At 42.0% G+C, this 27,379-nt stretch overlaps 2 protein-coding genes across 3 annotated transcripts in view; one reads left to right on the top strand and one right to left on the bottom strand.

Moving 5' to 3' along the window:
* elf1 (E74-like ETS transcription factor 1) overlaps positions 1-10,721 on the top strand; it is a 41,572-nt gene extending 30,851 nt beyond the window's left edge. For both annotated transcript variants that reach the window (XM_028589964.1, XM_028589963.1), the window contains 7 exons: positions 3,099-3,273; positions 4,403-4,507; positions 4,627-4,788; positions 4,917-5,000; positions 5,679-5,871; positions 6,071-6,412; positions 7,522-10,721. In XM_028589964.1, the coding sequence (XP_028445765.1) occupies positions 3,099-3,273; positions 4,403-4,507; positions 4,627-4,788; positions 4,917-5,000; positions 5,679-5,871; positions 6,071-6,412; positions 7,522-8,320 (1,860 nt within the window). In that variant the 3' untranslated portion in view covers positions 8,321-10,721. The remainder of the gene's footprint in view (positions 1-3,098; positions 3,274-4,402; positions 4,508-4,626; positions 4,789-4,916; positions 5,001-5,678; positions 5,872-6,070; positions 6,413-7,521) is intronic.
* A 3,529-nt stretch (positions 10,722-14,250) lies between these two features.
* The window catches only part of tnmd (tenomodulin), a 56,050-nt gene continuing 42,921 nt past the window's right edge, over positions 14,251-27,379 (bottom strand). Inside the window, exons 5-7 of the mRNA XM_028588640.1 lie at positions 20,966-21,128; positions 19,674-19,768; positions 14,251-15,581 (exon numbers count right to left, since the gene is read on the bottom strand). Coding sequence (XP_028444441.1) covers positions 15,372-15,581; positions 19,674-19,768; positions 20,966-21,128 — 468 coding nt within the window. The 3' untranslated portion in view covers positions 14,251-15,371. The remainder of the gene's footprint in view (positions 15,582-19,673; positions 19,769-20,965; positions 21,129-27,379) is intronic.

Raw genomic sequence — 27,379 nt, 5'->3', positions numbered from 1 at the left:
TCAGGCCTAACCTGACAAACCAGTTGCAAGGCTGCTTGGAAGGGATGGGATCATTCTGTTAAAAGGTCTTACATTGTTCCAGTGCTACAGTTTTGTTCCTTGCTGCACCCACTCAGCCTGTTATGTAAGCATCATGCCCCTATTTACCAAGTCCTGGAAATACCCGCCCCCCCCAATAAAAAAAAAAGGAACATCGCACAACATACTACTGCAGTGGCCATTTTGTGTCTGCTGGCTGTTGTAAAAATGTATTTTGGCCACACTAAAGCTGTTGGAGCTGAGTGACATCATAGAGTGCGTTTTGTAAAGATTAGCCATGCGTATTGTTTTTTTTTAAGTCAATAAGTAGCTCCCTAAGGTGTATCATGCAGGAACTGAAGGATGATACTTTGTGATTTTCAACACAACATAGATTTTTTAGGTACACAACATGATAGTATCTCTCAAGCTACGGGCTGTTGCACTGTCAAATATCATGATGATGAGGATATTGAAAGTGTACAGGCAGTTGGATTCATTGTGGCTAGGCAGGTAAAGCAGAAGAGAGTGGAGTGTGGAGGGAACAGCTTGCACAGATGCTGTTGCTTTCAAAGGCAGAATGGGGAACTCAGAAATGCAAAACTGCCAGATTCTTATCGCTCCTGTTTCCCTACTAGAAACACTATTCAAGTCAGCAAAGAGGAAGAAGCCGTTAAAACCTTTATGATGTTCAATATTATTTGTCAGACTGAGTTACATGTTGGGCGCCAGTTCTGAAAGTCCTGAAAGCCCCACCTTATCGCTATTTTAAACCTTTAAACAACAGACTCTTTCTTCCATAGTCATTATCTTTCACATTGCAACATGCAAACACTTGGTTTACATAACAATACAAGGCTAGTTTGAAGGTGTTCCCAGCAAAAACAGAACCCAGTTAACATGAAAACAACAGCAGAGACAGCAGAGACAGCAGCTTCAGACGTCTGATGCTCTGTCAGCAAACTGTGAAGGACTCAGACTCGTCTGACGGGAGGGGGGTGGGAGGTTCTGCTGTTTCAGGAGCTCAGCAGACCAATAGTCAAAATGCCTTTGTCCACACACACACACACACACACACACACACACACACACACCCACATACACACCCACACACTTGACTCTCACTCAAGGACAGCAAACATCATTTAGATCCCAGGCGAGTAGATGTGGTAGCCTCACTGTCTAGCTATCTGATAATATGTCTACCAAAGACTCCGATTAATGGGAAACATTCAGTGTATGTCAGTGAGACATTGACTGTAGTCAAAGCAAAACTTAAGGTTTTTATTAACTGAGATGTCATTAGCTGCTTGTTGTTGATGTCTTGTGGAGCCATCTTGCTCTGTTCACAGACACTTACATTATGTATAGTGTAACAAATTACTATTAAAGAATTGTTGTGTAGTTACTGCTGGTCCTGCCTGGGAGGCTCAGCCTTTTAATACTGTGTTCAAATAATGAGCCGATCTGTTATTTTCCTGGTTAAAGTGTAGCCGAATTGGGAGAGTATCCATAGACTGCATTGCCTCCTCTTCCCACCCCCACGGCTCAAAGCCCAGACACCTGGTATGCCCCAGAGGTCCAAACCAACAATGGGCACTTGTGCGGAGAGACAGATAAGCCTTTATACATGTTCCTCCTACTGCACCTTTTCTTTATCCGGTTCCCTCTTTAATTAGGTCATGACTATAAAAATGTGTTCTTAATTGATCTGGGTACAATTACCACATAATACACACATGTATATTTAAGGAGACGAGAAGCCACTGGTTAATCATTTTTATTATTTGTAATACATCTTAGTCACCCCAGTCAACAGTGCAAATTCTCAAGTTCTCGTTGATGCAGCTTGTTATTTGTAGGGCAGCATTGTAAGTTACACCCTGATTACAGGCAGCATGGTATCAAGAAGGTGTTTGTCCGGTTATGCATACAATCATCTTTTGTTTGGACACACAGCTATTTTCTTATTCTTTTAACTTCAGAAAATATTTTCAAAGGATGCACTTTTCTTATCCCTGGTGGGTCGAAACAGTTCTGTTATCAACATTTGATGTGTTTCAGTGTTTCAGTGTGGTATGGACACAATACGCTGAAAAGCCAAAGCAGTTGCATTAGTTTCTTGGCACTGACATGGTAAAAGAAATCATTTCAATGCATCTTTAAAGTGTAGTCTGCTGCCATCTGCTGGTGGGGACTCTGAGTTGTTTTGCATCAAAGTACTTGGCGTACATATTGTCAGTTTTGTTTTATGCTTTCTGAATCAGATCTGCCTCTCATGTTGTATGTTTTTCATACTCTCAGGCTACTAGAACCAGGAAAAAACAAGAGTCTTAGAGGACCACATGTCTGACTTATTCAAAGGACTGAATTAGTCCCCATGTCTTTCCCCATTGACACGAACCAAGCACCCAGTGAGCACTTTTGACCCAGTCTGTGTTTGAGGAGCTCTCAAGTATGTTAGGCTTTGCAGTTGTTTCAATGGTTTGGCCCAAGCTCCAGTAATTCCATCTGTCCCTCGGCTCCTTCCTGCATCAGACTGAGCCATGCCTGAAATGAGACGGCAACGTTAGAATTCCCGAAGCACGTTTAGGACATGATGAAGGGTGTGCTCGCCTGCAACTCACGATTGATCCATTAACATTCAATTGGGTTTATATAATTTCTGAGCATAAGATTAACTTCTCAGGAGAAGTAGGCCAAATCAAACCGCTGGTTCCTGTCTTCTTCAGAAGGTCCCTGTGGACCGCTGCAACACCACAGAAATGAGCTCTCCTCCATGCTATGTGCCTCCACATTAGCTGAAATTGAGTATGAATCTACAATATTTTACAAGGCAATAAAAATAAGAGACCAAAACTGGTTATAACATTAATCTGATGTCATCTGGGGTTTTTATATTGCATTTATGATGTGTAGTGGAGGAATTAATAGTGTTTTTATTGCATTTACATATACGTATGTGCAAAGACTGTCAGTCCCCTGCCTCCCTGTGATAGCTCATGTGTTGCAACGTCTCATACCTTTTTCTCTCTCTGTGTGTGTGTGTGTGTGTGTGCGTGCGTGCTCTCTCGGTTCAGCTGGACGACCCGTCAGTATTCCCAGCGGTGATTGTTGAGCATGTGCCTGCAGCCGATCTGCTGCAGGTCTATTCCGGCCTGGAGTCTGACGAGGTGACCAACGGCATCATGGTGGACACCACTCTCCATGTCGTGGAGGAACCTTCCATCTTGGTGGGAGGGGTCGACCTCTCAGGTAAAGATATTTTACTTCACTATCATTTTTTATTTATTATTATTTTTTGGGGCTTTTCCCTTTATTGGACAGTGGATAGATATGAAAGGGGGAGAGAGATGGGGAATGACACGCAGCAAAGGGCAGCAGGTCGGACTTGAACCCTGCGCCGCTGCAGGACTCAGCCAACATGGGGCGAACACTCTTACTGGGTGAGCTAGAGGCCGCTCCACTTCACTATCGTTTTAAGGGAACTGTGCTCAGTAAAGCGCGCACACAGTAGACTAGTGTTTAAGTCCAGATCACAACAGTTGTGGAAGACCACGTTCAGCAGGAAACTCATAATCTACACATTTGGTCTTTTCTCAGATTCACAACTAAATCTTTTTCTTTTTTTAATTGTTAATGAAACAACATTACCATCTATGTAGTGCTTTACTTTACAGGTCCATCATTTCCAAGATGTTTGTTACAAAAGAACTGTGATTTGATAGTAATTATCAGGAAAATAGAGACAATGTTTAATTGGTACACTTCCAATTAATTCATTACAATGAATCGCCTGCATAAAGCAGAGAGTCTTTAGTCAGTGCACAGTACAGTAGGTTGGGCACCTGAATATGCAAAATGTAAAATTTGTCAATATGCAAGCATACTGTACCATTCACTATATGTGGAGTACAAACCTTTCCAATTATAAATTATTGGAGAATGAATTATTTGAAACACATTCTTCTTTTCTTTAAAATTAGTCAAAAATAACTTTGTTCTTTCTAGGAAAACTTAATAATAAAAATTATTAAGAAATGATTTGGTAACCACTGGTCTGTAAAATAAATCCTCTATTTACACGATTTCTTAGCCTGTACCTGCGTTTTCCTGTTTTTCCTCAATTCTTTATTCACCTAGCAACAACAATCTCTTGTTTGTGTAGACGTCCCTCGGCACAAGTGAAATTGATCATGATGTCAACCTTTAAACTCATTTAATGCTAGCAGGCATTAAAAGGGGCCTGGTAGTCATGCTAGCCATTCAGCTGTCTCAGACAAAGAGCCAGACATACATGTACAAGTACTCAAATACCACAATATACAAAGTAGTTTCCCACAAGGATTTCATATTGATGAATTTGTTGTTGCCTGGTGGACAGAAACAACAGTCTCTGGCCCGGATGACAGCATGGAGACGAACGAAGCTGCAGCAGCTCTTCTTAACATGGAGTCTCCAAACAACATTTTGGACGAGAAGCGTATGAGTAAGTTATTTAGCATATTCTACATTTCAACTTTGATCTAACATCAATCATATTTTGAGCATGAGAGACATTCGTTATGGACTATTCACGGTTTGTCTGTGTCTTTTGTTTCTGTGTAGTTCACACCTACGGCACTCTGCTAGAGTCAGACTTGACATACGCCCCTCTGAGGCCTGACCAGATGGATAATGATGCCCTTGACATGTCCCTAGATGAGGATACTTCATCCATGGATGAGATACCCCAAAGGTGTCCCTTAAAACCTCAGAAAAAAACCAAAGGTAACACTGCAGTCATCCTCTTTTTCCTCAGTTATCTCTTGTGCTAAAATTTCAGTCTTGTCAGTAATTGGATGATTTCACTGTGACCTCTCACTTCATAACACACAACCCCTCAATTTGAATTGTAGTGCGGAAGCCGCGGGCGGTGCGTCCCTGCTCCCCTATCACCACCCCTAACCTGCCACTCAGGAAGAAGAGCAAAGAGGGCAAAGGTAAACCTCACTAACTTGTCCGCTTCTCTGTAATGAGCCAATAAAAATCAAGGTCTCCCCTCCTCTTGTGTACGCTCTGTTTCCTCCCGTGGAGTGGGCAAACAGCAGTCCTCAACCCCTGCAGTCCGGCAGGGCTGAATCTGGTCGAGTTAATGGATGAGGGGATCTCAGGGTGCTGGGAAACAGAAGTGATTGCAGGCTGGAGGGCACATTGATGCTCTACCGATAGAAGCAGACTAGTGCTGCTCGATGTGAACCCTCATTGCACCATACAGTGTGACACAAAGAGGAAGGGGCTGGGGACGACAGGTTCAGCTGCACACATATACATCACTCTGTCATGGTCTCCGGGATTCAAGTGACTACTGGGAGCGTTGCTGTTTTTAACCACTTCTGGCCAAAGCATCTCACAAATTAGAGTCATCTACTCCCAGGCTTGGTATAATTAATTAATTTCCGAGGCACACATGGAACTGACACGACAATGGTTATTAGAAAAGAGTAGCTTCTCCTGCAACCCTTTAACTTCCGTATAACATTTTTAAGTAAGACTCTAAATTACTAAATGAATTATAGATGTCTATAGCACAGCTCTAAGGCCCCACCATAAATGTCTGATGTGCTTGAATGTTAACAACATAATTTAATTTAGTGTCGTCCCCCCCCCCATATTTGCAGGCAGCACGATCTACCTGTGGGAATTCCTTCTGGCTTTACTGCAGGATAAGAACACCTGTCCCAAATACATCAAGTGGACACAACGAGAGAAAGGCATCTTTAAGCTGGTGGACTCCAAGGCTGTTTCAAAGCTGTGGGGCAAACACAAGAACAAGCCTGACATGAACTATGAGACCATGGGAAGAGCTCTCAGGTAAGGGGAACATCAAAATGGGCACCACTTTTTAAAGCTTCGTCATAATGCACATAAGCTCCCATTTAGCTCTAAACCCAGAAGACATGACTCCACAGATATGTTCATAACAACACAATGATTTTAGGAGGATGTTAAATTTGAAGGATGATAATGTCTATAATGTGATGAACAGCTCCTTATCTACTTTCTCTTCCAGGTACTACTATCAGAGAGGCATCCTGGCCAAAGTGGAGGGGCAGCGACTGGTCTATCAGTTTAAGGAGATGCCAGCTGATCTGGTGGTGATCGAGGATGAGGACGCAGGCTCTGATGTCAACGTCGGCTATGGGAATCAGAGATCTAACAACGGGCGGTCTATGGTCCGTGGAGGGTCCAAAGGGCACGGGAGGGCTCATGGTCAACACCAAGTGAAGCAAATGAAGAAGGAGCCTATTGATGAATATCTGTACCAGGAAGACGGACAGACCAAGCAGCTCCTTCACTCTGTCAATATGTTGCAGGCCAACCATGGGTCGACTGTCCAAGATCAACATATGAGGTAGGAGATTGCCATCCTTACAGTGACAAAAAAAAAATCAGGGAAGTCATTGTTCCCATTAAAAAAAATTGTTGCATCACAGCTAACCGACTGCTGGCTGTAGCCTTACATAATTTAAACGGGCAGACACGAGAGTGGTAACAATCTTCTCATCTAACTCTCGGCAAGAAAGCAAATAAGCATATTTCCCGAAATGTCAAATTATTGCTGTAAGGGATGCTTAATAAACGTCTTTTATCTAACGAAAGATTCCGTCAATATAAAATCAGTCGATGTGTTTCAGTCGATTTTTGTAGCTGTCAAATATCAATATCAGTGTGAACCTCATCAGACATCAGACAGGATCTTTTCCAAACCCACCGGATGCTTTAATAGCAAACATCTTTTCACGTGAGTGTTTAAGGTCTGAAGCTTATTTATTCGGTGCCCGTGGAAATTCACTAATTTGAGAACCCCTGACACATAAAATTACTCAAATCTGGTGGTCATACACACATGCATAAAAATACACTTCAAATTCACATCATATGACTCAACCCATGTTGACATTTTATTAATGGCTGCAACTTGAAAGGGAATTCAATTATATCTTGAAACCTTGTCAGCTTTTCAGAAATTGAGATAAACTGTTTGCTCAAACCTTTGATGTGGAGGAATGGACACAGTAACAACAAAACATGTAAAATCCAATCCAGTAGCCGTGCAGTACATAACTACCTTTATAAAATCTTATAATGCTCATTAGTTGTTGATGTGTTGACCCAGCTCTTTGGTATTCTTAGTTTCTTAGTTGTTATAGTGCCTGCACAATCAATGTATTGTCAGTCATCTGGCTTTTAAAGCTGTTAAACGTCGTCTGCACTTAGGAATCAAGGAGAATAATGACTTCTGCAGTTCAGCTGACAACGCAGTTTGTTATATTAATAAGGGCATTAGTTCTGCTGTTTAAGATCATAGCTGTGCACTGGGCAACTTTCTAAATAGGGTTCCATTAAAAAAGAATCCTTTTCTTCATTTGCCAAGCTACAAACTGATTATTTAATTACAACAGCTACGTCAGAGAAGATTAAGAAACGCAAGTACATAATCAGTTAATTTTGTCTTTTCAGGGCCATGACTGCTCCTGCATCAGTTCCTATGGTCCTGACATCTCCCGGCTCTCTTCAGTCTGTTCCCCTCACCACGGTTATGGCCAACGGGGACTCCTGCCACTCCTCCCCCCCTCGGGTTATTCTCCACACCATGCCCTCCACCACAGCAGGTGGTAAAGATGTGCTCACCATCCAGACGGCCTCTCTAGCAGGTGGAGCCAACAGCCTGCAGGATGGCCTATCTCAGCACCTCTTGGTCACCAGTATGGGCTCATCTGCCTCTTCCTGTTGCACTTCCCCTCCAGGAGTCATTAGTTCCACTGCTTCTAACCTCAGCACTCTCCCTCGCCTGGTCACCATCAACACAACGTGTGGGCAGACCATGGTGGCACAGCAGCCAGGCACCGTAATTGCCACTGTGCTCAAATCCAGCGACTTCTCAGGGCTGCATGTCAAAGAGGAGATGCTGGACCCCAGCTACTTCCAGTCGATGGTGAACGGTGATCCATCACTGGCGGCAAATATCTTTGACAAAGAAGAGATTGAGATAGGGGAAGCAGAGCTGCAGTATAGGACTGTGATCATTGATACCAGTCAAAGCCAGGGCTATGAGGCTGCGAGTGAAACTATAATGAATGGACATTTCTCCCAGAGCAGCAGCCCCGGTGAGGGCCTGACCCCTGTAGAGGAGCTGGAAGTGCGTGGGGAGATGTCTCTGCAGCCTGAGCAGGGAATCAAAGGCCTGCAGGAGCTGCCACTGTCTGTCCAATTGCCTGCAAACTTTGTCCAGATAAAGACAGAGCCTGCAGAGGCTTAGGGCTGCAGGACACAAGCTGAACCAAAAACAGCAATTGAATCCATTTTGACCACAGACTTAATGTTTTCTTTTTGTACCACAGTGATCTGATCAAAGATCAGAGCGAGGGATCTTGCAGCATGTTCCTCTGGAAGGTTGGTCAGTTCAGCTTCAGGATTTATTGTTTACTCATATATTTTGTGACTATGTGCCTAATTTAAAAAAAAAAATCAAGGGAGGGTTTAGGTTTTCTAAAGAGTCACTTTTCAGATTTGGGATACTTTTCCATAGACATTAACACACACAGATACATATGCACAGAAACACAGACAACAACCTCCCCCTCCAGGAGAACAGCCATTGGATAAACCAGGGATCCCTGTCTACCAAATGTGCCAGTTAGTCATTTTCTTACCTTGAATCTCATTGGACTTGTACGTTTGAAGAGGAGAATGCAACAAACCAAAACTGCGGACTGAATGCCAAATGGTGCAATGAACTCAGACTTCTGAGAACGTGCAGGTGACGTGTGTCTAAAAAAATAAAATAAACAACATATAACTTTGGATGCTGTGTCACAGCGGAGGAAAAGAAATACGCATCTCAGAGTTTAATTGAAGAGTGCCTTACAGGAAGTTCATACAAATCAAGACCTTTTTGCGGAAACGTCTGGGAATAAGATAAAAAATGGACTAAATGGCTTTTCAGACTTTTAAGAACGTATTACTCATTTATTTTCATATAAACAAAACCGGTATGCAATGCATTCACTCTCTATTAGTCCTGGCCTTAAAACACGGTGTTACTATGGAAATGGGCATTTTCTGTCCACCAAGGACAGTCCAACATAAAAACTGTTTGTATAGAATTGCAAACTGGAGGCACAGCAAGATAGTGAGGCACAAACGGAGTGAAAGAATACACAGGATAAAACCGATTTTATCAGCTTCTGCTTTAGGGGCTCCAAGGTTTAAATCCTGTTGAAATGGAATATATATGGATATATATATATATATATATATATACACATATAATATACAATTGAGATTCAATTTTAAGGCCATAGTGAATTTATTTATTTTGTGAATTTCTAAATTCTGTATAAAAAAGGCACATTTGTCTTCTATTTACGTGTGTAAACATGAGGGAAAATACAAAGAATATGAACCTTAATACCAGGAAAGCTTATTTGGTATTTTTTTTTAAGACCAACATTTTTTATTTGTATAGTATTCCATATAATCAGCTTTGAGTTTTGGACTCGAGTGCTCAGTGCAGCATAATTATTCCACTGTTATATTCTCTTATTGTAGATATCCTCTGTTGTGTGTCTGATTTGAACATTTGCTGAATGTGCTTTGGTTCCTTCTTTTCAACAGACATACCTCTTTACCTTTTTCAACAGCATTAGGGACTATGCATTCAAAAAGATTATGTTCTGGATACCAAATGTATCAATCTGTCTGAAATCATATCTCAAGTTCTTTAGTTATTTGGTACAAAGACGTACCAGTGCTGTTTTTTAAAGCTCCTCTTCTCCTCTCTCCTCTCTTCCTCTCTCCTCCTCTCCCCTCATTTTCTCTGGCCTAGTCTCCTTTCTTTTGCTCTTCTCTTCTTATTTTTCTCGTTTCCACTTCTCATTTCCTCACATCTTCTTTCCTCTTCCTCTCCTAGTCTCTGGTCAGTCCAGTCTGTGCCTTCTTTATTTGCTGTCCGATTTTGTTAAGTACCGCTCAGGCTAGCCATCCGATTGGGCCCTCTGTCCGGCCGGGGATGAAGCCATATTGATCCTGAGAGGTATCACAGTTAAATTGGTTGTTGTATTTTCCACCCAGACTGTAGCTGCAGAATGAGGACATTCAGACATATTGACCTCCATCCGATCTGGCATCTAAAGGACATGAGTTAAACGCTGCTTTACAACCCCTCATCAGCCAACAGGCTCTGGGTCTGCAAAGACACTCTGAATGTATACTTATTGTTTAAGTACATGCACATGTTTGACAATCAATAATTACACTGGGTTACATTTGCATAGAAATCTGTCTTTGAGTGGGGATTTGCTGCCTTTCTTTTCTTTTTTTGGGGGTTGTGTATATTCCCGTATATATGCCCTGCCTTTTTCCAAACGCTTGTTGTCTCTGAGATGTTGAGGTATGTCCACTGCTTATCTTTAGTTGCTTCTATTGTCTGGGGGTTGTCAATTGCATCCCTTATACTGAATATAGAGTAGATTTTTAAGAAAAAGTCAATGTACTAATTAAAAACAAAATTCTCATTACTGAATAACCACTTTTGTTGTTGTTTTTATTGCAGACAAAGTGGTTTTGAAATTGTGAGGCACAGATAAAATGTCACTCAAGTCACATTTTGAAAAAAATGAAAAACCGAAAACTAAATTAAACTTGGAAACAAATAGCTCGCAAGGGGTTACTATGTCAATTAATTTCTTCTGTTGAGATAATGGAAATGAAGCATTTCTGCCTCAAAGTCGTATTGTTGGGTTGTTGCGGCTTTGAGGGACATTCAACCACATGGCATTTGAAGAGAAAGAAAACACGACTGGAGGGAACTGGATTGGAGCCATTAGCAGGCCAGAGACTGATTGGACTGTACTGAAGAGGACTGCTTCTCCAGTTGCTGTGGGTGGATTCATTAGCATGTGACATGCCCAGAACTGAAGACAGCCGAGTCTGTTACCACAGCTTGCAGAGTGAAGTGTGTGTTTGTGTGTGTGTTTGTGCGTTTAGGCTGTGGCTGCCATGTGGGAGGGTTACTGACTTGGATTGATTCTGTTAGAGCATGTGTTATGTTCGTGTGTGTGTGTGTGTGTGTGTGTGTGTGTGTGTGTGTGTGTGTGTGTGTGTGTGTGTGTTTTGGGGAGTGCATTGGTTTGGATTGACTGTGTGTGTGTGTGTGTGTGTGTGTGTGTGTGTGTGTGTGTGTGTGTCGGGAGGAAGGGGTTTGGTGGTGTTAAAAAAGCTGTCTGGCAGCAGGTTTTGCCTACTGTGGTAGCTCTGTCTACACGCACATGCACAGCTGTGTACCACACAATCTAAACTCGCCATAGGGTTAAAAACATGCACACACACACACACACACACACACACACACACACACACACACACACACACACACACACACACACACACACACACACACACACACACACACACACACAGACAGCCACCACTACAACCTTCTTCACTCCAACAAACCTCTTCCTGAGCCTTTTGCAGCTGGGTATATAGTTGGAAATGAGTCTGAAAATCACCGACCAACAACCTTCCATTAAACGGACACTTTGCTTTTCTGTTCAGCGGTTCATCGATCACCTGCCATATGTCAAGAGGAGGCTGTTATGGATTACTAAAATAATGAGGGGCTACTAGCAGCCGATATGTCAGTGCTATTCCTTTGGTTAGTGAGTCAGAGACCCTGAAGATGGAGCGAGAGTCTGGTCCTGGGAGAGGAGGACTATTTCTGTGTCGCCTGCAGCCACTGACACAGCGCGAGTGTTTACTGCTGTGCCATGCTGCCTCTCACAGTGGGAGCAGTTGAAGGATGACGGCTGACATTATTGTGCCTCCAGCCTGTAGCAGGAACAGTACAGGGAGAGCTTATTTAACCATCAGGTCACCGGACCAACTGCAACATTACAGAGAAAAGGAGTTGATGACGGCAGACGCATGGCCATTGCAGCAATATGCAGTCTGTTAATTTGTCAACCTGCAGCCAAGGTCAGATTTAAATAGACCTCTTTTAAAATGTGAGGGTTTTCTCAGAGAATCAACAGTAAATGTATTTACAGCGATGTAACATAGTTTTAAAATGTAAAAAATATGAAAAACAACGGCTGGTTTGATTTTGCAGCAGTACACCTCTCTCTGCACAAGATGGCACTGGTAATACACATGTCCTGAGCAGAGCCTGAGCCTCAGTCTGGATTGGAGAGAGCTATTCCTTCAGGTTACTAATCTAAATACAGACACTCCTCATACATTGGTTTTCACTCTCCTCCGCCCCAGAATAGCAACTCATTGATCTAAATGAACGAGAGATTATTTGAAATGAAAATAAGCAGCTGGGAGTGAAGTTTCACTGCTTTTTTTTTTATAAGTAACAAAAGGAATTCATTCACTTGTGAGCCTCAATGATAGTGGCCATTCCTCAGGCCAGGTAGGCAAAATCCTTTGAACTTTACCAACCTGGTAGACGCTCGCTATCTCTGTTTTTCCTGCAGAGTAGTCGATGTTGTTTGCTCTCCATCAAAACAGTGATAAACAAGTGCTGGAGGGGGGGTTCCTAGACAGTGTATAAAATGCATGAGAAAAATTGTGCAGGGCTTCATTTGAAATGATATATTCTTTCATTCTGGTTTACAAGGGAGGTGTTTACTGTCACAGACTCAAGACTATTTTGCCTCATATCCAATGTAGACAGTATTAAACCATACAGGGTATAAATGCAAATTAATCTTCATTTATATAGATGTAAGGGTATTAAAAAGCCCTATACTAATAATCAAAGATCATTTGATTTGGAATAGTTCAAGTGTTTGCATTTTCAGAAGAAAAACCAAAACAACTTTTTCAAGCGACTCTGCCTTATTTTGCTTCCCTCTACATATTTGAAGTGGTCTTTGAAGGCAATTGCTGAATATCTTGGTAACTAAGCTACATTCATTTACTTAACGTCACATTATTTACATTTTATTTGAAAAGGAAACCATGAACACTGAATGCTAGCAGCTTCAAAAGCTGTAGATCTTTGCTGTAGATTAGACTCAACTGGTTTCCTCAAGATGCTTTCATTTTTGCGTGATCTCTGGAGATTTGTGTTTCACATACCAAGATGTGAATGCACTTTTTCAGCATATAACAACTGGACTGTGATCTATGTTTGGCTTTCATAAAGGTACAACTGCAGTATCACCCCGACCCACTGCCTTTCCTGGGCCTCCTCCATGATGATTTTTAATTATGAGACGTCTGCAATTTAAAGTTTGACTTTCATGGCTAATATTGGACTTTTGTCCCATCAGACATGAGAAGCTCTCAGGGAGCCAGCTGTAATATCTGTATCAGCCTCTCCAGTCAGGGTGAGCCATCCCTTTCAGACCGACTCTCAGGGTTTCCACGGCAATTTGCTCTCACGACTACACAAAAGAGTCCTCAAAGTCCTCCGAGACATTGGTAGATAGACAACTAACAGCATCTTACGGAGAATAACACTTTACACTATTTCCCAATGTTGTGAAAGCAAAAGCTCTACAAAAGCAGCAGCAAGCAGCATGCTGTATGCATCACTTCAATAAACACTCAACTATTTGATGTGATAAGCGGGACATAGTGAGAAATGAATTATATAAACAATGATTTTATGAACTTTTCAGAAATGCCTAGAGGCTTTGCTGTACACTTGTCAGTTTATTTGAAGTATGTTTGCAATTATTGCATTTGTTAACTCATTTTTTACTTACATGTTGCTTTGGGCTATTGACATAATTGATTTAAAAATAACAATAAGGTTGCAGTCTGAGTTCCATTTAGAGCATATCCATAAAACATTTACATACAGTAAAATGTTTCACCCTTTTTCACATAATCCATTTCACTGCCAAATATTGATATCACTGATATTATTATCACACTGCCAATATGAGTCATCATCCAGCTTTACCTTTAGCAGGCGAGGTGCTCTTTTATTACTGTAAACAATGCATTATTATGCATCAGATACACAAGAGAGACTCGGGTTATGAAATAGAAACAATAAAAGCATGCACGTCTAGCTTCTTCTTGTCAATTTGATGCTAAATGTTTTTGCTAATGAGCAATGGGACTAATAGAGAAGAGACAAGGAAGCCTTATGGATTGCATGAGTCAGATTCAAACCCACACATCAGCTTTCAAATCACATTGTTTCATATGATTTTACAACTCATGTTATTCATAAAATGAAATTTTAATTGGAAAGAAATTCATAAAGACACAGAAACATACAGAAGCCTTCAAAGCAAACTATGACAAGTGCTCCATTTTTGTCTCTCTGTTTAACTTTTGAATATCTCACATCGCTTGAATACTCCTGGGCATTTATGCACCTTGTTATTCTGATGACAGAACATCAATTGCAAATGCCTATCTCACTTGCTTATCTGTTACTTTCAGATGAGTGTTATTTCAGCTCGACAGATTGAGATGTGGTGTTACAGATTAAGATTGCCTAAGCAAAGAAGAAACAGTTTGAACAGTAGCACTATTTAAAGAATGTTGTGGATTGCAACAAGAGGGAAAACAATGAAGCATAAGACAACAGCAACTGCATCACAAAAGACAGCTGAGGTCCGTTATAATGTACCTCCTTAGTTTAACATGATATTAAAAACAGATAAAAGAAATTGTTCTGATACATAAAGCCAGAAGGAAACTTCCTCTAATTATGTTTTATCTTATTTTAATTTGCTTATTTGTTTCTTTCCCTTATTTTGTTTTAAGTTGAATATATTGCATATAGTATTCAAATTGTACGTGGATATAGAGAGGGTTTTTCATTTGCTTAAGCAATAAAATTAAACAGATCACAAACAACTGAGACAAAACATATATATTTAGGTAAATGGCTAATGTGATAGCACCACCCAGACTGTTGCATATATTTGTGTACTGTATGTACGTTTCCATACATACAGTATTAGTAGAACAAGTCTTTTAACCTATGAAGTAAAAAAAAAAAATGAATGCATGACAAAGTCAGGACAGAGTGCTAGAGCAGATTGGTTTCTGGTAACATCTTCCAAACTAAATTGCACCCATTCAACAGAATCAAATAGCAAGAATACTAAATGGGTAGATAAGCAAAGGAAATTAGACAGCTGTAAACGAGCAATGCCTTTTAAGAAAGAATCAAAACACTTCAAATGCCATTTAGACTGTGGGCCAACTTTCAGATTGGATAATAATTGTGTGCAATGCACTGCTTTGGTCTCAGAGTGGTCTGGAATATTTATCAACAGGAGAATTTGAACCTACAATGACACAGTTTAAATCCCAGACAACACACGCCCTCCTCAGATCCTCCCCAGCATGCGGGCGATCCACCAGTTGCACGGCATAACAACCTGACAGATGACCCGGCCTCCTTGGTAGTAGTATGGCCACGGGTTGAAGCCACCCAAGGGCTCGTGGTAGCGGCGGCAGTAGCGGTAACCACGGCGACAGTACTGGCAGCAGTAGCCGTTGTCATCCAGACGGTTATCCAGCTCGATTCCAATGTCTCTCTGCAGAGGACACAGCAATGGGCAGGGTTACAATCACACGCACATGACAAATGCCAGTCCTCCCAAGGCAAGGGCAGGAGAAGAAGAAAAAAAGAAGAAGAGGAGGGTATGGCGTGAATTGATGAGCCTGTTTTGCTTGTAGGTCAGCAGAATATATGTAAAAACCAAACAGGAGTGAAAAGATCAGAATTGATGTCTGTGAAAATGCAAAGTTGTGCCATGCTTGATGACTGTGACAAAGAGATCAAGATAGCGGGCAGAGTGAGTGAGCTTGATTTAAGCTGCGGGAGCATAAAACATGATATAATACCCTTGACCTTTCTATTATACCAGAGGTAGCATGGCTTCACAATGCCCCATCTCTGAATCCAGCATTCACAGCCTCTCTACCAGTACTATCTTCAATCAAAGGGACTCTAACGCCGATAGGTACCAGCATAATTACACTATTTCTTTCATCTCTGACCTCTTAACTCCCTCGACTGAAGCCCACACACTGCACCAAAATGGCAGACCCTCCTCCAGTAGAGCATTCAAATTAGAGCTCCCCACGTCTTGGCGGCCTCCCCCTGACCTTGACTTTAAGTGCATGGCACATTCCTAAAGCAATTAGCAGAGTAATGATCGCCTAACAAGGATTCTTTCATTTGCTCTTGCTGGCTGCCTCTGAATTTATTGAGGGGCCAAATGAAACCCAAACGAAAGGTAAATTGGGTAGAATTAATGGCCCTTGGATTTTTCTATTGTGGTGGTTGGTTCATGCCCTCATAGACTCGGGGTTGGGGGGGTTTGAGTGCCATGCCTTTGATCAAGAGCAACTCCAAATGGGGTTCGGAGAAGTGCCACTTAACTCACCCCGCAGCTGCCCTCAGTGTGCATTTGACCACATTTCAATCTCTTTTAGTAAATGAATCCTTAGAGACAATCCGGCGCTGTCTCGTTAAACTGCTGGGATCCAGCAGACGATGACTTCACGTTCAGAACAAACTGGCATACAAGTGCTTACAGTGAGTCAGCTACATGCAATAGTGCAGAACAAAACACATCCGCTCCTGGGAATAAAAAAATGTGTGGGAATTGTTTAAGAGGACAGGACCCGCAGGAGCACATGGCTGAGTCTCTTCAGTCCCCAGCTAGATTAAGAGTGGGAATTAGAGGTTTTCTTGCATCTACTCTAAGTCAGTGGGCAGTCAATCAGAGTGGTTTTACACACATTTTATTTGTTTTCTTTTATGTAGCAGCTATAATCAAGTAACAAAAAAATTCATCATAAGCATGACTCATAAAATGTACACCATGCATTTCATGTGCGCTATGATAAATTGAGTAAAATTACACACTCGTGAGACATACTTAAAACACATAGACAGGGTGCGACAGATGATATCTAGGATAGCTGGGTTTGATTCATTACTATGACAAGAGCAGGTAGCCTTTTAATGATTTATTGTTTCAGTCACGTTTCAGGTCATCAGCTTCCAGGCAGCAATCTGTTATAGAAACAACACGAAAGCTGTCAATGGACCAATGATAATCTTATCTGCTCCTCGCAGCCCAAACTGGGATGTTATGAAATCTGGAGCTCCGGCTCAGAAAATGGAGAAATTATTCTATTCAAATGATGCTGCGTTTATCAAAACAAACAGCCAATAGGCGGCATTGTACCTTAAAGACAATTAATCAGAGCTATCCTTTTAAAACGGAGGGTACATATTAATCACTCTGGCTCGGTGTTGCCGTCTCTAGTGGGATGCTGCAGTGATAAGAATTGTTCACCTTGGGAAATCTGAGGCAGTCACTCAAAAACAAGCAGCATTAATGAAGAGTAAAAGCCATTACCCCCTTGATGCATCTGATTTCATCACACACTCCGGCACACGTATACACACACACACACACACACACACACACACACACACACACAGACACCTATGTGCATAATATGAGGTGCTGGATATGAATGAGTCTGCAGAGTAGAAAACTGCGTCAGTCGTTCAATAAGATGTAATGAATCACAGCACGACTCCTCTAATCTCCACACTTGTTGGTGTTATTTCACACACACTGATCACTGCTCTTCATGAGCTTGAAGCACGCGCCTGAATGTGGTATTACATCTCATAGCAGAGCTTGTCACATTCATTCTGGGATCAAAACAGCGGAGATAACATTTCTGTTTCATAGACTGCTTTTCAATCAAAAAAAAAAAAATGTTTTTATGTAGAGGTACAGGACGGTCGCAAAACATAGAACTGCCTCACCGCTTGATCCTCAGATTTTCATCTCACAATGGCGTTTAATGACAATGAAATTGGATGTAATTGAATGAGGAGATAGCCATGTATTTCAGTAAACACTGCCTGTTTACCAGAGTGATAAGGGGCTTTAGCTTCCGTGTAAAGATTTCTCTGCAGGCACAAACAGCTCCTGCAAACATGGATTTGAATTCCTTCAGCTTTTTACACTTGTGTTATGTATTAACAGCCATCTAGCCTGACCCTGAGTGTGGTCCAAGTTTAACACACAATATGAACACTTTGATGCAGGCAGAAGCACACGCCAAACATGTTTCCATGTGTATGTGAGGTCAACTCATATTGGAAGCCCCTCCTTGCTTCATGGGTCAAGGACAGTGGTACCATCCCTTCAGCCTTGTCAGATGGTAGTTATTCAGTTGGAAATGTCCAGGGCCACCTCTGATACACACTGCACTCTGACATGGCAGCTGTGGCAAAGGTCACTTTCATATATCTGTCAGCCTCTGTCACAAGGGCTCAAACGATTATTCTGCTTTCCAGACGTGAACTGTGAAGAGTTCTGAAACTCAGACTTATGAAACGCAGATGAAGTGAATGCATATTACTATGTGTCAACGTGTGTGAGCATGATAGATGAAAGGATGTAGGTAGAGAGCTAAATAGTGTGAGCAGCAGACTGTGTGTGTGTGTGTGTGTGTGTGTGTGTGTGTGCTTGGTTGCTTTCTGACTGTGTGCACATTAACATGAGGTCTGGACAAAGCAAAAAAAAAAAAGAAAAAGGTTTGGCTAACACATGTGGCATCCCACTGGAAAAAGCGAGAGTTCAGACTCCCAATTACAGACTGCTGCCTGCCCTCTGCTTGGCCACAAAGGCCTTTGTTATCGCCGGACCCACAAACAGAGCCTGGATGTGCTGCTGGAATGGATTGCAGTGGTATGCATTACTCAGCTGATAGTGCCAGAATGCTTCAAAAGGAGAGACAAGTTTTTCATCCCCTGGTATGTTTTAATTGCATAGCACTGCATCTCCTGCCGCAGATGATGAGGGAGAAGACACAGGAGGCTGGGGGGAGGGGAATTGAGAAGTTGAGCGAGAGGTGTTTCTGGGACGGGCCAAATGTCAACATTATAGGACGTCTCATTTCTCTGTGTGTCTCTCCCCGAGCCCGACTCATTATCCTTGAATTTAGCTTTAGTGGCTATTCACCTGTGAGTACTGAATGTGTGTGTGGGGGATATCGTTGCACCTGTGTATGTTTCTGATATCTTTAGTATGCAACTACAAGTTTTTTTGTGTCAGTATGCGTGCACAATTCCTGTGTTATATACTGGTTTATGTGGTTTTCCCTCAGAGTCAGTCAGGGATGATTAACCATACAGTGTTAAGCGGTTTACATCAGAGCACCAGAATATGCCACTTGGCCTTTCCAGTCATTTTATACGCTTTGATAATTAAAGCATTATTAATAAACGTAACTCATCTGTGAAGCAATGAGTGACCTTGAGAGTGCTCCTTCATAGTGCCTCAGAAAAAAAGGAAGTGAGAAAAGGAACTAACGGGGCGCTGTAGGCACAAGTTTCTGCCTTTGAAAGGCTGGATATTCCTCTCAATTAATGGAGAGACATTAAGGGAGTCTTCGATGAACTGGCCTTACTTAAACAGATATATAGAGCAATTGCTATGCCCTCTGGTGCACAAAGTCAGTTTTAACATCAATTAGTGAGCGATTTATATGCAGAAAGAGTCGAGGCAGAGCTGGAGCTGATTGAAGTGGCTCTACTGTAGATCGTGGTGTGGCCCTGGTTGATGTGCCGCAGGGGGGGGCCTACTTACGTAGTCGTTTACGGCAGGGTGGTCCAGGACGTCGCGGGTGAAACGCTGACCTGTAACCTCTGCATCGGGTGCATCCACATTTCCAACCTCAGCATCTGAGAGAGCGGGAAAGAGAGGAGCTGTTTATGTTCTTGCAACAGTTTTTCTATTGTTTGAAGTAAAGCTCTTAGATTAAATTTTGGCTCGCACACTCTATTTTCCCAGTGGCTTGATGTTAATTACTAACATTCAGGAGAAATACTCTGGAATTTATTCCAAGCTTTTTCATGCTTCTGTGTAACAATGATTTTGTTGCTGTTGTGATACTAACATAAAATCACTTTCCACAGATCCTAATTAGTAAAGCCTACACAGCCTTTTGAGGAAAATCCCTAAAAAGCAAATCTCCAGATGACTATCAGCTAGAATGGAATTTAAGTAGTACTGTACATTTACTTAAGTACAGTTTTGACGTACTTGTACTTGTACAACAGTTACACTTTAGCTTCAACATTTGTATAATCCAACATCCTGTACTTTTTGTGTTCAGATTTGGTAAATACTTTTGGACACTTTTGTCTTTATATAAGCTACGTGAGGTTTCCAAGAGAGTTTATGATCCATAATTACGCTCAACATTTAGATTTCTGATACATTTTCAATATAAACTCTATCCATCATCTATTAATATTGTGGCTTCATCCTCCTTTTTTCGATTTTCAATAAACATAAATTCTATAAAATAAACTACTCACTTCTAAAAAGATGATTTCTAAGGTTGTGATAATCTAACTAGACTTTCAGCTTGATTTTCTTTAATTGAAAAAAAAAAAAACTTCCTGACTCACATAACTACATAATTCACATTTGTTGCAGAACACGTAACATAATCATCATATTAACCGGTTAACATCAGCTTCACCTCAACCTTATACATTAAAATGCTGCTTACACGTTGATATTACATATGTATTAAAACACTCTGAATGGGGGTTGTTCTGCATAATGAGTATTTTTTAGTTTTGATTATTTAAGTAGTCTTGCTACTAACACCTCCGTACTTTTACTTTAACAGTGTACTTGTAATTCCACTCTGTTATTTATAATTTTACTCAAGTACTGTAAAGGATCTGAATGGTTCTTTCACCACTAGCTATCAGTCTCTCAACTTTCCAAACACACAGGGAGTAGACCGGGCTGGATGCTTAATGTGGTCGGGAAAACATGTGGTCCCTATGGGCCTGCCTATAGCCTGTGGGGATGCCCTCTGGCGAGAGTGTTAATAATCTGCATTTAGAGGCCTCTGCTCTCACCGCTCAGAGGAGAGGGATGGATCCAGTGGATGGGCAGCTCCTGGCAAATCTCCCAGATCTTAGAGTTGAAGAGAAAGGCTGGGTTAACGATGGGCTCCTCGGCAGGAACCCATACTTGGGACTCTTCCACCTTCATATCCATATCCATGGCCTCGGTCTCCACCTGCGAGGAACACACACACACACACACACACACACACACACACACACACACACACACACACACACACACACACACACACACACACACACACACAACATAGCATGTCAGAGCCTGCAAAAATGTCCAGGCTCCACACAAAGTATATAGTCCTGCATTTGCGCTCTCCTCCCCTGAGCAACGCAGCAGCTCCAGTGTCACCGTTTTCATCTTTCACCTTTCTGTCCGCTGAGAGGGCTGCAACTTCCTGACTTCTGACTCCCACTGCCCTGACTCCCTCCTCTTTCTCTCTCTCACCGTCTTCTCAAGCCTGCGGCGTGCTCCTTCTATCATACATCATTGAAATTCACAGACAGTGATGATTTGACTTTTAAATGACTTTAGAAGTGGTCTTCATTACTCTGAGTGTGGCTGCAATATCGTTTAATGTGACAGACACAATAAAGCCTTGCATTCTCCTCCCTCCTCCCCCTTCCCCCTTCCCCCCTGCCTCTTTCCCCCCCTCCACCGCAATGCTTCGCTTGGCACCCAGCACTATCAGTGTGCTTAATTTGTTGATACTGTAGTTCATGAGCTGTAAAGTAAACTATTATTGCTTAATGATAGGGACTACATGTCAGTGTTGTCTAATAGAGACATATGAAGGGGATTTGGTAATGCTCTCCCCTAACAGTGCAGATATTTATTTTCTTCATGTATATGTAAATACACACACAAACAAACCCCTCTTCCCATTCCCTTGTTAATTAGCAACCCAGAACAGAAAAACAGTTCACTTGACAAATGTTTTTACAAGGTGATTTTCTCCCAGTCTAAAGCTTAATTGCACATTAGTTAAGCTTGACGTAGAATCCTGGGGCTATAGTAGGAGCAAGTATCATTTATACTGGGTCGTGCCCCCTCCCTCATGTTCACCCCTGTCACTCTCGCTTGAATTATAGTTTTGCTTTCCATGCTGCTTCTTGTTTGTCATTGAGCAGCACAGTCGTGACCTGCAGAGAGAAAGAAAAAGACTTAAGCACATTCTGTTGTGTTTGGGTGAAGGAGGTGTGTAGCCCAAGCTTTAGACACACTTCCTAGACTTTTAAGTGCCGGCCAGTAGACTAATGATGACTCGGAGGACAGGTGTAGCAGGGTTGTGGTAGTACGACGGAGGGGGTGCTTTGGCAATGAGCTGGTGGGCTCACCGTTCCTGTGGCTGCAGAAATTAAAATCACGCTCGAGGAACACAAACAGCACTCTCTAATTGGACCTCTTAACCGCTGAAGCCAAGTTAGTCTTCTCTGAAAGTAAATGGAGGTCACGACACGGGGCTCACAACATGACTTTGACTTCACAGTTGAGAAACGACTCCAATAACTTGCAGGAGAGGGCCTGGGGGGGGAAAGTAGGAAAGGTCAGTATGGGGCAGGGATTTCTAAATGCCAGTTGACAAGCACAAAGACAACATGATTATAGTCCTCCAGTTTATACACAGTTTTGAAAGGCTTTTCTATTTTGATATTGACAAATGATATATTATTAGGGCACAAGCAACTTTTTATCAAGCATTGGACCTTGGGAATAATGCTAATTTGTTTTGTGCGGCCTGCTCCTGGTGTATGTATGCTTTCTGCCCACAGTGCTTACAACTTAATTATACACCAGTTGTGCTCTAGTTAATGAATTTACCCTCTCTTGCCACTGTGTCCCAAGGGGGGAAACACTGTCTACGTGACACATTGTTTAAAGTGGAGCTATGTTTGCCAGAGATCAACACATATTTTCTCATGAACAGTGTGTAGCATACTGTACATTACACAGGGAGGGGGTTTCATTATGCAGAGTACCAGGTGGGGAATTTTAGTTGACACCCATATTTAAGCAACTGACAGTGACCTTGCAATAAAGGCCTGATGGACCTATACATGATTTGCTCGTGGGAGCAAAGTAAAGCTTTCCAGTTTTTCCCGTTTTGAGTTCAACTTTGGTGAACTTTGACATGCAAATTTGCACCACAAATAGCAAACTGTCTTGACAGTGCTGACCTTTGAGGGGACAGACAGAGAAAGAGTACAAAATGGCACTGTCCAGTTGTATTGAGCCCTTCTCTGAGGAAGCATAAACTTCTCCGCAAAAGCGACAGGGTTGACAGATAATTTTGAGACTGCAGTTGGTTGTACAAATACATCTTTTGAATGCTAGTTGAGAATTACCAAGTTTGCTAGCTTGGATAGAATAGAAATAGAAAAAAACGTATGAAGTTCTTGGCTGGTTAGCATGTTAGCGGTTAGCTTTCTTTTTTTACTAGTTTACAAACTATCCTTGCAAGTAGTAGTCACTCTTTTGGAAAGACACTGCTGTGCTTTAGCTGGTGTAACCAGGCTTTATGATTGAATACGTCACCAACTGTAGGAACTGAAGTTTTTTGTTGCAGAGTAGTCCCACTGGTTACCCTGTCATCAATTGAGCTCATATCTTCATGCAGACAAAGATGAGACAAAACAAACCATACTGTGTGCTTGCAGGACTTTGGTGTATTCACATCCTCTGCAGTTTTTCTGTTTGCAGTTGTTGTCTGAGTGGGAGGTTTTGGGTTGCTGGGTGAGCTTTGGTCATCCATATTAAGTGGCTGTTTAATGGAGCAAGCAGCATCAGTTGACAATGTTAAGGGGTGTGAGGGAGGTGGATGGCGATTTCCGTGTCAGACTGGTGGGACTGGATTGAAGCTCAGGGATTACTCCCTCAGACGTTTCATAGGGGAGGCAAATTGAAAATAGAGGAAAAAATCCTGGAAAACAATTCATGTTTGTCACCTGGTTCTCCCTCACAGGGGCTGCATTTCCTTATCAGCTGCTTGCAGTTTTTCCGCAATTTTTCCCATTGTTTTTCACCTCGGCTCTAAAGCCTGCCGCGGCTGCTCTGAGCGCTCTCTCCTAAAAGCTTGTGGCTGGGTTAAGCTAGGAACTATTCGTTTTTGGCTTTAAACCCTCTGAGCTTCATACGTTTCACCACCTGAGGAGGAACTTGTGCTGATCTTCTCCAGTGTCACACGTGGGTGGATTCTCACAGAGGACGGATCAGGGGCCGCTGTCTGATGTGATAACCATGCCAAGGTCACTGTTTATTATTATATTATATTTGGAGTAATGACAAAAATAAACTTCCTTATACACAAAATAATGTATGGCATTGAATTGAATAATTACTATAATTTGACATTTTGGGAAATATATCAGTTTCTTGCAGAGAGTTTTAATTATTAAAGATGTTATACAATTAAAGTACTTTATTATGAAGTTATACTGGAAGTTAACTTAGGTTTGGGAGTGGTGGCCAGGCCTCAACCACACCTAGTGGTTTAGTCTAATGTATTTTAGCGGGTATACTGTACTATATAAATATATGGACCAGAATGGACATATGGGGTCTGGGTGTGATCCCCCAGGGAAATTTTGAGCATCAGAGACTTCATTTCCTGCATTCTTATACACTTTCATGCACTCATTTACAGTGGAAAACCCTTTATTTAGCTTATGCGAAGGAAAACACAGATGACAATTCAAAATATATCAAGAATATAATGGAAAGTATGTTGTTACATGTCACTGCACATTTTTAAGTGGGTATATGGAAATCCTGGAGCTTTCTTAGTGGGTATACTGCGTATACCTGTGTATCACGTAGACTACACCACTGACCATACCTTTAATCACCTGTTCAATCCATCCTGCCTCGTTTTTCGACCCACCCTCCCTTTCCCTTCATCCATTTTCCTTCCTACCTCATCCCTACCCACTTCTCTTCATCGCACTTCCCTTCTCCCCTCATCCCTTCCTATTCAGGTATTGCATACCTCTCTCATGTCTCATTCTAGGTACTGTCAGGGGGGGCTTGTAATCAGCTCGGTGGGAACAAACCTGAGACGGAACCCAGACACTGACTCTCCCTCCTGTCACGTCATATAGTAATCAACCTGTTGGTTTCTATTGGCCCCCAGGCTGGGGTGGGTGTGGCTTATCTGTGTCACGGGGCTGAAAAGCTGAAGTGAAGCAGACTAGAGGAACACAGGAGCTCAGTGACAGACTACTGAAGGTGATTGTGTTTTCTGACTTGTTGCGATGTTTCCCCCACGAAGTTGGGGTGTTAGTGTTATGTCCGCGTTTTGAATGTCAAACAAATGAACTGTCAACTGAGTGCCATTGCTCGTTGACAGAGCTGAAAAGTAACTAAGGCTATAAGACAAATGTAGTGTAGTAAAAAGTACAGTACTTCAGTAAATGTACTCAGTTACATTCCACCACTGCTTTTATTTTTATTAGGGCCCGAGCGCCCCCTACAAAATTAAAGAAATTGAGCCCCTGCAGTACGTTTAATGTAGACTCACAAAACTTGTAGCATGTCAAGACGTACAAACAACGTCATTGGAGCTATACCCTAAACCCAACAGGAAGTCCGCCATTTTGAATTGAAAGTTCCAAATTAGTGCGATTTTGGCCATTTCCACATGTCGTACTTTAACAAACTCCTCCTAGAGATTTAATCCGATCAACTTCAAATTTGGTCTGTGCCATTTTAAGACGTTAAGGATGAAAAGTTGTTAAAAGAAAAACTTTTTCGTCAAACGGTGTGGGCGTGGCGTTGGGGCCATTTTGAGTGTTTAGCGATGAACGAGAAAGTGGCTGTAACTACAGTGTACATTGTCATATCTGCTTGAAATTTCCCACAATCAAGAGTCCAGGCCTGAGGACACCTACAGGCCAATATTGACTTTTGGTCATAGCGCCCCCCGCTGGCAACAGGAAAACAGCCTTATATGACAAACATCATCCGATTTACATGAAACTTAGAATGTGGGGTCTACTTGTGATACTGAGCCGTAGCCCTATACTTTAACTACGCCCATGTACTCAGGCCACGCCCCCTTTTATGGCTTTTGACCCGTTTAATGTAGAGTCTTGTGTGAGGTATCATTGAACTCAGCAGAGAGTTTGTTTGCCATTGGTCATGGTTTGGCCCCGCCCCCTATGTTTAAGCCATGCCCCTTTAATAACTAATGACCCTTTTCTTGTACACTATGGTGTGAGGTATCATTGAACTCAACAGAGAGTTCCGTTTTCATTGGTCATAGTTTGGCCCGCCCCCCATGCTTTACGCCCTTTACTTTTTACGCCCCCTTTCACAGCTAATAAACTGTATGACATAGAGTCTGGTGTGAGGTATCATTGAACTCAGCAGGGAGTTCCCTTTTCATTGATGATGATTTGCGGTGTCTGAGTGCCGCGCAAATGCATGGTCGCAAGGAGCGGCGTACGCCAGTAACCCAGACGTGCGCAGAGGCGCAAGGGCCTGTCCAACGCTGCTTGCAGCTTTAATTTTATTTATTTTTTTAAAAATAATTCTTTTGGGCATTTTAGGCCTTTATTATACACGACAGCTGAAGATTTGAAAGGGGAGAGAGAGGGGGAATGACATGCAGCAAAGGGCCACAGGCCAGAACCGAACCTGCGGTCAATCAGGTGAGCCCTCCAGACTCCCCATTCCACCACTGCTTTAACCTAATCACTCACAGGACTCTGGAATCAAAGTCCTGCACTTTGTACGCCCACCATCCACCTTAACCAGCTCCCTATGCATGCGGTACAGATACTCAAACAAGCTTTGCCTGTAAATAAGTTCAGGCAGCAATTATATTTTCCCCACTCAAAATAACACATTAGTAGTAAATAAATGTAGTTTCAAGGAGACAGGGTTGTGTGTTTGGCTGCCTGGTTATCACTTCTTAGTCTTACAGTTGATTCAAGGCTCCTTGCTAAGTGTAAATCAGTGTCATCTCATAAGGCAGGGCTGTGTATGACTATTCATAATTATTGATTAGAACAACCTAGTGTAAATAATAACATAAAAACACCTTTTTATTGAACATGGTATAGAATAATATATTTTATTAATGTCAGTAATAATTAGGGCTTCCGTTGCTACTGGTATAAGCCGTACTCACTTTCCTGGTCTTAGATGATTTACTTTGAAGCTGTGCATTAAGGCAATTAGGCTTCACAGTGCACAAAAGAAGACAGGAATGGCATGGACATATGGTGGTGCCTGGGCAATTAGTATCTGTAAACGTGGATCAGACATTATGAAGATAAGAGGAAAAACAAAACATATTTTGGTTTTTGGGTGTAACAGCTTGTGTTCTTCAAGTTAAAACTAAAACTGGGTTTTGCTAGGACTGACAATTGGCTTATTCTGTTTTTAAAATGAAGCCGTGAGCG

The sequence above is a fragment of the Perca flavescens genome, chromosome 10, assembly GCF_004354835.1.
Source record: "Perca flavescens isolate YP-PL-M2 chromosome 10, PFLA_1.0, whole genome shotgun sequence".
Classification (NCBI taxonomy): Eukaryota; Metazoa; Chordata; class Actinopteri; order Perciformes; family Percidae; genus Perca; species Perca flavescens.
This window is presented reverse-complemented; position numbering and strand designations above follow the sequence as displayed.